The 10,896-nt window shown below is 43.7% G+C and overlaps 1 protein-coding gene across 1 annotated transcript; it reads left to right on the forward strand.

The window, feature by feature from the left end:
* Positions 1 to 723: 723 nt before the first annotated feature.
* LOC146986613 (relaxin-3 receptor 1-like) lies at positions 724 to 5,772 on the forward strand. Its single transcript, XM_085780299.1, has 3 exons — positions 724 to 1,193; positions 3,353 to 3,659; positions 5,332 to 5,772. The coding sequence occupies exons 1-3, from the start codon at positions 724 to 726 to the stop codon at positions 5,770 to 5,772; spliced, it is 1,218 nt and encodes a 405-aa protein (XP_085636425.1).
* The last annotated feature ends 5,124 nt before the right edge of the window (positions 5,773 to 10,896 follow it).

Consider the following 10,896-nt stretch of genomic DNA (forward strand, 5'->3'; position numbering starts at 1 on the left):
GGTTGGGGGGCCTGAGTGGCCTTTAAACCTCTTCCTCCGGCCCTGCTCCTCTGTCACACTGCAAAAACTCAAACTCTTCTTTTTTAGTCAAAACAAATCTAATTCTACTTAGAATAAGACTCATCACATAAAGAAAAGTAGCTTGTTTTTAGACACTTTTTACTTCTTTCAAGCAGATTTTCACTTGAAATAAGTAGAAAAATCTGATAGTGGAGCAAGTTTTTCTTTCTTATTACAAGCACAAAAAACTTGCTTTCACTGGCAGATTTTTCTACTTATTTCAATTGAAAATGTGTTTGAAACAAATGAAAATGATCTAAAAATAAGTTCATTTTTAGGTGATGAGTCTTATTTTAAGTGGAAAGAGATTAGTTTTGACTAGAAATGAGACATTTTGACAAGAAATACGACAAAGATTTTGAGTTTTTGCAGTGCAGAGAGTCGGCTCTTGTCTCCAATTGAAAGTCCTCCTCTTTGGCACGCGCGTCCACGGGCACGAGCGCCACAATAAAAGGAGTAGCACACGCGCGGGGCTCAGCAGTGAAGCAGAGAACAGCGGTGAGAGCAGCAGCAGCTCCAGAGTTTCCAGACGCGCAGCGCAGCGGACGGAGCAGAGTGGAGATGAGCAGCGCGCAGGAAGCTCCTCTTCTCTTCTCCCGGAGCGCAGGAGGTGATGCCTGCTCCTCCTCCTCCTCCTCCTCCTCCTCCTCCTGAGGTCTGACCATGGCGGAGCTGCAGCAGTGGAGCCACAACTCCTCCTCCTTCTGGAACCGCTCCGGCTCTGGGGGACAGAACCAGAACCAGAACCAGAACCGGTTCAGCAGCCTGGATGACATCGACGTGCCGGCGGACGGCTCCGCGGCGCTGCGCATCCTGATCTCCGTGGTGTACTCGGTGGTGTGCGCCGCGGGGCTGGTGGGCAACCTGCTGGTCTTCTTCCTCATGAAGGTCCGGCGCTGCTGCAGCAGGAAGGGGAGGAAGAGGAGGCAGCGCTCCAACAGCATCAACCTCTTCATCCTCAACCTGGCCGTCACGGACTTCCAGTTCGTCCTGACGCTGCCGTTCTGGGCCGTGGACACCGCGCTGGACTTCAGCTGGCCGTTTGGAAACGCCATGTGCAAGATCATCCTGTCCGTCACCGTCATGAACATGTACGCCAGCGTCTTCTTCCTCACCGCCATGAGCGTCACCAGGTAGGGCAGACCTGGGGACAGCTGCTGCACTTTTTATACAGTTTTCTCTGTTACTCAATTGACTATTTGGACTACAGTAGGCTCACCAAACTTCAGAATCAGAATCAGAATCAGAAAACCAGGGCCGGTCCTAGGATTTTGGTGGCCCCCTAAACAAGATTTTTGTTTGTGTCCCTGCACTCTAAGCTCAAACACCAAATCACTGGTTAAAACTGAATACAGACGTGTTTATCCCTCTGAGGTTTGAGGACATTTTCTCCACTTTTACATATTTTCTTAAATGTATCTTTTTAAGATACTTGCAGATGTAACAATACTCAAGTGTTTTATGTCTAAATATTAGAACCTCCGCTGTAAGCACACTGAGGCCAGTTTGTCCTAGAACACTGTAGAAAGAAATAGGGACAAATGCTGGAAATTTGAGGTCTGCTTTTTGAAAAATGTCAAATCCCTTGTGAAAACACTCCTTCAGTCATGAGAATGAACTGTTTTGGTGCTTGAAATAGGATATGAATACAGTAATAGATAAGTGTAGAAAACAAGTCTAAAATGACATTTTGTAAGATTGTTTTTTGAGCACAAATGTTGTCATTCTGCCGTTCTATTTTCACCAAATGTCTCAAATGTGAGATAAAAGAAGCTGAATATTGACTTCACATTACATATAAAGCTCATAGCTGCACGTGCAGACCTCAGGATGTTTAAATGACTTGATGAACCCCGGTACCTTTCTGATCATGTGGCCCCCCACCTAACGGCTGTGGCCCTGAACAACCACATAGAGGGTTTATGCCAGGGGCCGGCCCTGCAGAAAACCTTTATTGTCCCCTGCACATAGCAGTGGAACTTTTTCTTAGACGTGTGCGTACGTGCGCAAAAGAAACATAAAAACACAGTTTAGCATAACATAAAAACAGGCAACTGACACAAGCAAGGTACAGAATGACACAAGTAAAAACAGAATAAAAACCTTAAAAAGAACATTAGAAGACGTCACAGTGAATTATTGATGATGTTGATGGCGGATGTGATGAATGATTTTTTCCCCCTAAGCATGTCCTTGCTAAAGGGTTAACCTGTAGCGACGGCCTGAGGGAAGAAGTTGGAAAGAGTTTATAGTTTAAAGAGATAGTTCACCCAAAATTCAAATTTCACTCATTATCTCCTCCCCCTCATGTGGACTAAGGGCTGGGAGAAGTTTCAGAGTCCTCCGTGGCTTCTCTGAGTTACAGGGGGTCTCCGTGTAGCAGTAGACTATTTGTCCATAATAATACATTTTATTTGTAAAGCACTTTTCATAAAGTAGCCTAATCTCAAAGTTCAATGGTTGTCAATGGATACCAACTTTCTTCGTCCAAAAAGACACACCAAAAAACATCCAAATACCTCCATGCTGCTCGTCTGTAATGTCCCTCTTGTATTGAAACCCCGAAATGAGAAATTGTTCCGAAAAAAATTAAATAAGTCTATATTTTAAGCTTGTTTTGTAGCGGAAGCTCCCAGTGTCTCAGTTCACTGCTCTACCGGGAGAACAATTTCTCATGACCTCCCCAATCTTAGGGCTCAGTTTGGGAGAATCACAGTGTCTAGAAAGCATCAGTGGCTCAACTGACAGGGACAGCTAACGGTAGCCTAGCTAAGCTAACGGTAGCTAAGCTAACGGTAGCTAAGCTAACGGCGGTAGCTAAGCTAACAGCAGGACGTCAGCTGTTAAAACCCTCCCGTTGTGGGACACGACATGAAACTACTCCAGTTAGCTCAGTCATGTTGGAACTCAGATATCCGCTGGAGAAAATATTTTTTCATGGAGCGTTTATTGAGTCACTGAGTTATTAAAGTTAAACAGGTAGCTAACCGTTAGCCCGGCTAATCTATGATAACCATGACTAATTACAAAAATGTGCGCACGTAAATAGTAACGTTTGTCCAATCATTGGTTTTATAAACTTTACAAACATCAGATTAGTCTAAACGGTGATATAGTGACATGAAAAATTAGATAAATAGCGAAACTCTCGTCCGTCACTATTGTTCTCATGCTGGTTTTCTACCAGGAAGTAGTTGTAAACAACAAGGAGATTCGTCTTATACGAGCAAAAAAAAAAAAAAAAAACTTTTCTGCCCCCCCTAAACCTGACCTGGGCTCTGCCCCCCTACAGGTACTGGTCTGTGGCCTCGGCGCTGAAGGACCGGACGCGGCGGCGGGTGTGCCCGGTGCGCTGGGTGATCGCCGGCCTCTGGGTGTCGGCCACGGCGGCCTCTCTGCCCACGGCCGTCTTCTCCACGGTGAAGAGCGTGGCCGGGGAGCGGCTGTGTCTGCTGGGCTTCCCCGACGGACAGTCCTGGCTGGCGCTCTACCACCTGCAGAAGATCCTGGTGGCCTTCGTCTTCCCCATGCTCATCGTCACCGTCTGCTACCTGCTGCTGCTGCGCTTCGTGCGGCTGCGCAGCATGAACAACAACCAGGTGCGAGCTGTTCAACTTCAAGTTTATTTATATAAACAAACAAATCCTTTAAACCTCTTCCTCCGGCCCTGCTCCTCTGTCACACTGCAAAAACGCAAAGTCTTTCCTAGAATATTTGTCTTATTTCTTGTCAAATTGTCTCATTTCTAGTCAAAACTAATCTCTTTCCACTTAAAATAAGACTCATCACCTAAAAATTAACTTTCACTTGTTTCAAACAAATTTTCACTTGAAATAAGTAGAAAAATCTGCCAGTGAAAGCAAGTTTTTTGTGTTTGCTCCACTATCAGATTTTTCTACTTATTTCAATTGAAAATTTGTTTGAAACAAGTGAAAATTATCTGAAAACAAGTTCATTTTTAGGTGATGAATCTTATTTAAAGTGGAAAGAGATTAGTTTTGACTAGAAATCCTGGTGGCCTTCGTCTTCCCCATGCTCATCGTCACCGTCTGCTACCTGCTGCTGCTGCGCTTCGTGCGGCTGCGCAGCATGAACAACAACCAGGTTACACTTCAACTTCAAGTTTAAGTTTATTTATATAGGAGCGCGTTTAACCCTCAGGTGACCCTTCAGCCTTTTTCAATTTTTACCCCTGGACAAAAATTTCAACTTATCCACCACTTTATTTTCTCATGATTCATTGCGTCACACCACAACGGAAGTCGGTTTTCAACTTCCGTTTCACCCCGTTGTAGCATTCTAGCGAGCGGCTAACTGGTAGCGTTAGCCACCGGTGTAGGCACCAAATGTGGGGGCTCCGGGCTGCCAAAACCGCCCTGACTAATCTGATGTTTGTCAAGTCTACAAAACGAATTACCGAACAAACACCACCACTTCTGTGTGCACGCCTCTGCAACTAGTCATGGCTATCGTAGCCGTTAGCTTAGCTGCTGCTGACCGCTAACAGCAGCAACACAACATGAAACTACTCCAGTTAGCTCAATCATGTTGTAACTAGGATATCCGCTGGAAAAAATATTTTTTTCATGGGCTGTTTAATGAGTTATTTAAGACACTGCTAACAGCCCCGCGACCGACCGGGGGTGGGGGGGTACGGGTCGTTGGTCCGAGAGGGGGGCGATATAGCGCTGCAGCTGAGCAATTAGCGCTATAGCGCATTTAGCGTGCGCCGTGTCTGTGTGTCTATGTGCAGGCAGAGATCAGAGATGGTGTTTTAAATAACCATGCTAGCGTTTCACCAGCTCTCATCTCTGCCAGTCAGCCTCTCAAACTGCCGCCTCTCTCGCGTGCGGGCGCACCGCACGTAGACACACGTGAGAAAAAAAAAAGAGAAAAAAAAATTGAAAATTTTTATTTTTATTTTTTTCAAATTTTTTCTTTTTTTCTGTGAGAGACTGTGGCGGGCCGCCACAGACTCATTAATTAATGGGAAACACTGCCAACTGTCTTCGTCTTCGTCTTCTTGTCTAGACACATAAAATCTGCCGAAGATGTTGTGCAATTCAAGTCTTTGCTCAAGACCTACTTTTTCTCGCTGGACTTCTATGTGGGTTAATATGGGAAACTCAGCTATGTAGCTATGCTGTGGAACTGTTTATTTGTGCATGCGTATGGATCTGGAGTCTGAATGTGTGTTGATATTATGTGTCTGATGTGACTTGTGCAGCACTTTGGTTCTTTTTTACAACAAGAACTGGTCTGTTTGTCCAGGTGAAGCGGCGCTCCCGGGTCACGCGCTCCGTCACCATCGTGGTCCTCTCCTTCTTCGTGTGCTGGATGCCCAACCACGCCATCACCTTGTGGGGCGTGCTGGTCAAGTTCAACCTGGTCAACTGGGACAAGACCTACTACATGGTGCACACCTACGTGCACCCGGTCACCGTGTGCCTGGCGCACACCAACAGCTGCCTCAACCCCGTGCTCTACTGCCTCATGCGCCGCGAGTTCAGGAAGAAACTGAAGGACCTGTTCTGGAGGATCTCCTCTCCGACCGGGTCCAACAGCTGCCACCTGCGGCCGTTCTCCGGCACCGTGCGGGCCGAGGGGCCGGACGACACGCAGGTCGTCATCCCGCTCAACAACCTGGAGACGGAGAACTGTCGGCTGTCGGTGCTGACGGACCAGGGCGACACCGAGGCGCTGCAGAGCTGAAGCTGAAGCAAGCGGCTTTTAAAACCCCAGACTGGACCTTTTTCTGCAGGACCGCGGTGGAGTTTTACTTTCTGCTCTTTTATTAAAGAGATTAGTTCACCCAAAATTGAAATTTCAGCTCATTATCTCCTCCCCCTCATGTGGACTAAGGGCTGGGAGAAGTTTCAGAGTCCTCTGTGGCTTCTCTGAGTTACAGGGGGTCTCGGCGTAGCAGTGAATTGTCCATATAACGGTTGTGAATGGATACCAACTGTCAAATTTGGACGAACCGGGAAGAGGAGCTTCCGCTACAAAACAAGCTTGAAATATAGACTTATTTAATGTTTTTCGGGACAATTTCTCATGTTGGGGCTTCAATACAAGACATTACATTACATTACATACGAGCAGCATGGAGGTATTTGGATGTTTTTTGGTGTGTCTTTTTGTTACGAAGACAGTTGGTATCCATTCACAACCATTATACGGACAAATACTGCTGCACGGCCCCCACTGTAACTCAGAGAAGGCACGGAGGACTCTGAAAATTCTCACAGCTCTTAGTCCACATGAGGGTGAGTAGATAATGAGTGAAATTTGAATTTTGGGTGAACTATCCCTTAAAAACAAGACTGGACCTCCCGCAGAACCGATGGATGTTTAGTTCTGGACGCTGGAGTTTTACCTTCTTGCTCTTTTATTAAAGACGCGTGATCCGGAGAGCAGCGGTGCCAAGTGCGTGTTAAAACAAAAAATATGTCATACAAACGTGGCTCATTAAACGTGTTATTCTTTGCTTCAGATGGATTTTTTATCTATTTTTGTCACATTTCAAAGGCGTGAAAACGAAAAAAAAGGAGAAAAAAAGAACAGATGTGCGTAAAATGCGCATTGAGGCGCTGCAGAAGTGAAGCGGCTTTTAAAACCAGACTGGACCTCCTGCAGGACCTCGGTGGATGTTTAGTTCTGGACGCTGGAGTTTTACCTTCTTGCTCTTTTATTAAAGCAGAAGTAAGCGATCCGGTGGTTTTGTCTAACTTCCTGTCAGCAGATGGAGTTAGCAGTCCCCGCCCTCGTCCCTACGTCACCACATTCAGGCGCATCCCTTGGCTGCACACACAGAGAGGACTGCCCCTTTATGCCGTTCTCTCTCCTCATTGGATAAAGGTTGTAGGATACAAGGAAAGTTTTCTCCTGGGCTCAGAGCAGAGCAGAGTGACTGACAGACCCGTGTTTCAGACCAAACACTCTATAGAAGTGATTGCTGTCGGAAGATACAACTATTTAAGACTTATATTAACACAAACATTCTGCTTACTTCTGCTTTAAAACCAGACTGGACCTCCTGCAGGACCTCGCTGGAGTTTTACCTTCTGCTGTTTTATTAAAGACGCGTGATCCGGAGAGCAGCAGTGCCAAGTTCGTGTTAAAACAAAAAATATATGTCATATGAACGTGGCTCATTACACTTTGCTTCTGATGGATTTTTTATATATTTTTGTCACATTTCAAAGGCGTGAAAGAGGGGAAAAAAGGAGAAAAAAAGAACAGATGTGCGTAAAATGCGCATGGAGGCGCTGCAGAGGTGAAGCGGCCTTAAACCTCGTGGATGTTTAGTTCTGGACACTGGAGTTTTACCCTCTTGCTCTTTTATTAAAGACACGTGATCCGGAGAGCAGCTGTGCCAAGACTGTGCCAAGTGCGTGTTAAAAGAAAAAAATATATATGTCATGTAAACGTGGCTCATTACACTTTGCTTCAGACGGATTTTTTATATATTTTTGTCACATTTCAAAGGCTTGAAAAAGAGAAAAACATAACAGATGTGCGTAAAATGTGCATGGAGGCGCTGCAGAAGTGAAGCGGCCTTAAATCCAGACTGGACCTCCTGCAGAACCGGTGGATGTTTAGTTCTGGATGCTGGAGTTTTACCCTCTCTGCTCTTTTATTAAAGACGCGTGATCCAGAGAGCAGCTGTGCCAAGTGCGTGTTAAAACAAAAAAATATATATGTCATCTAAACGTGGCCCATTAAACATGTTACGCTTTGCTTCAGATGGATTTTTCATATATTTTTGTCACATTTCAAAGGCCTGAAAAAGAAAAAAAGGAGAAAAACATAACAGATGTGCGTAAAATGCGCGTCTAGTCGCTGCGTAAAAGCGTCCGGCTGCTTCACGGAACTGCAGCTCCCACGTGACACTCATGTTGCTGTTTTGTTTTTTGTGGTTTTGGAAAACCAGATTAATTCCCGTGGTTTTCCCGAGCGCAGGGCAGGCTCAGTGTCTCATCACCGCTGCTGCTGCTCTCTGTGTCTCAGTCCGGAGGATCCAGCTGCTGCCGCTGCTGCTTCCAACATCTGATCTGTGGAGTTTTATTGACGTCTGTTGTGGCTGCTGTGTAACATGTACAAGCTTGAGCAAGTGAATGTATAAAAAAAAGAAACAAAAACAACTGCCCATGCAACCTTAAAAAAACGATGTTTGGAGAATAAAATCTTTCATTTGTGTTGACATGAGCTGCTGTTTGAAGGTTTTTGTTTGGACCTGGTCTCGGGGTCCAGTCCGGCTGGTCCAGGATCAGATCAGATTTACTGACGTTGAGTGTTTACATGCCACTGGCCTTGGGCTGCATCACTCCCACTCTGCTGCAGAGATAATCCTAAAAAGGAGTTTTATTTGAAGAGATGAAGGTAAATGTTTATTTTGAAAAGTTAAGGTCACATATTTGTGCCCGAGGGGGTCAAGCACTTACAAGACTATTTCTGTAAATGTTCACGATGTTTAATTTAAAGGTCAGACTCTGTTTTGAGAGGTCGAGTTTAAAATTACTGCATTTTCCAAAACATTTTGGTTTAACTGGACCGGTGGCTCTGAGCGACGGCACGATAAACTATCAACCATTTAACATTTAATTACAGTTCTAGAAAGAAAATAGGTAGAAATATTAGGAACGTTTTCTAAATGAATAGTTTGAATAAATAGAAATTGATGCCTTTTCCTGTATTCATTGAATTTTATCAAATCAGTAAAAGGAAAGGAAAAAAAGTCATAACTTGAAACCAAAATCAACCTCTGGAAATGTTCAAAATTTAAAGATTGAATAAAATATCAAGCAACGAATCCTGAAACTGAAAGAAAATCCAGTAAAAAATGAATTGATATGTGAAAATAATCCTTCAATGTGTTGACTTGGTTGAATGGCCAACCAATCAGGGTCAAGTATTTGCTCCTAATGATCTTTGATTTTCAAAATATTACAAATTATATGTATTTGATTCATTCTGGGAAAGTTTTACTTCGGTAAAATGAATTAGGACTGAGTGTTTTTTTGTGATTCAATAAAAATAGAGCAAATTTCCCAATGAAACAGTCAGAGAAGCCAAATACTCCCAAGTTTAACACAAACATCTACCTTTATTTTGAAGGAGCTTTAATACAAACATATACCTTTATTTTGAAGGAGCTTTAATACAAACATCTACCTTTATTTTGAAGGAGCATTAATACAAACATCTACCTTTATTTTGAAGGAGCTTTAATACAAACATCTACCTTTTATTTTGGAGGAGCTTTAATACAAACATCTACCTTTATTTTGAAGGAGCTTTAATACAAACATCTACCTTTATTTTGAAGGAGCTTTAATACCTTTTCTAATCAATGTGTTAATAACTCTCTTTGGATGTCTTTTAAAATGACACAACACTGTCTAATCTGAGTTTTAATGTGTCTAAAAACCAAACCAGCGAATGATGATGATTATAATGATAATGATAATGATAATGAGCCCATTTAGAACAAACAAACTGCAGCTCCTTTCAGCCTTAATATCATTTTATTCTCGTGTTATGTAAAAAACCTCATTTTCACCACAGCGGTCATTATTCCGTTTGTGTTGTCCTGACTGAGGAAAGTCTAATTTGCTCAGATATATAAGCAGCACTCTGTTGTAATGGTGGAAATGTGCAGTAACAGGCTGCAGTGGCCCATTTCCCCTGAAACCATTTTCTTTCATTTTCTGTCATCAAGATTTTTCTCTCCGTTAACAACAAAAGGAGAAAACACACAAAAAACACAATTTGTAGAAATCTCTTCAGAGTTCATGGTGATCTGTTCCTGGCTGCAGGAAATGAAGATGAAATAACTCCATTGACTGTTTGACCCAAGGTCAGAACTTCCTGATTTACTCTTTCTGGTGCAGTTTCAGCTTAAAGGGATATTTTTTTTTTTTTACGTGTCTTGCTTCACTCCGGAGTCCATGACCAGCAGATAGACACCACCCTTTCCACTGTGCGTGCAGTAACAAGGGAGATAGAGCCGTATCGCCCGTAATTAGCTTAGCTCAAACACTGGAAGTGTATAGGTAGTGTTAGCCTGCCTCCACCTAAAGTCGCTAATTAGCTTAGCTCAAACACTGGAAGTGTATAGGTAGTGTTAGCCTGCCTCCACCTAAAGTCGCTAATTAGCTTAGCTCAAACACTGGAAGTGTATGGGTAGTGTTAGCCTGCCTCCACCTAAAGTCGCTAATTAGCTTAGCTCAAACACTGGAAGTGTATGGGTAGTGTTAGCCTGCCTCCACCTAAAGTCATCAGAGAAACTCTTCAGCAACTCTAAACGGGCCGATCTTTGTCTCAGAGCTGACAAAACTCTCCGGTAAGGCATCTTGAGCGGTCAAATGCCGCTAACGGGACGAGTCATGGTTTTCTGTATGTAAAGGGCAACGGGTGTTTTATTTTGTGAAAGTAACCGGAAGTGCGTTGGTCACAACGGCTAGCTTGAGTAGCGCCAAATTCGTTCCAACAAAATTGTAAACAGCTGGTATTTAGACAAATTAACAACACACTGCTGATCTAAACGGCTACTTTCTCTCCTAAACATGTTTGAAATGTGGATAAAGTGAAATATTTACAGAGTTTAGAGCTAAAATGAAATCAGCTTCTGACTGCTGGTTTCAGCTCAGGTAGGAGGCAGGCTAACACTACCCATACACTTCCAGTGTTTGAGCTAAGCTAATTAGCGACTTTAGGTGGAGGCAGGCTAACACTACCCATACACTTCCGACGTTTGAGCTAAGCTAATTAGCGACTTTAGGTGGAGGCAGGCTAACACTACCCATACACTTCCAGTGTTTGAGCTAAGCTAAT

Source organism: Trachurus japonicus, chromosome 6 (genome assembly GCF_045865225.1).
Source record: "Trachurus japonicus isolate A0001 chromosome 6, Traja_1.0".
Taxonomy (NCBI): domain Eukaryota; kingdom Metazoa; phylum Chordata; class Actinopteri; order Carangiformes; family Carangidae; genus Trachurus; species Trachurus japonicus.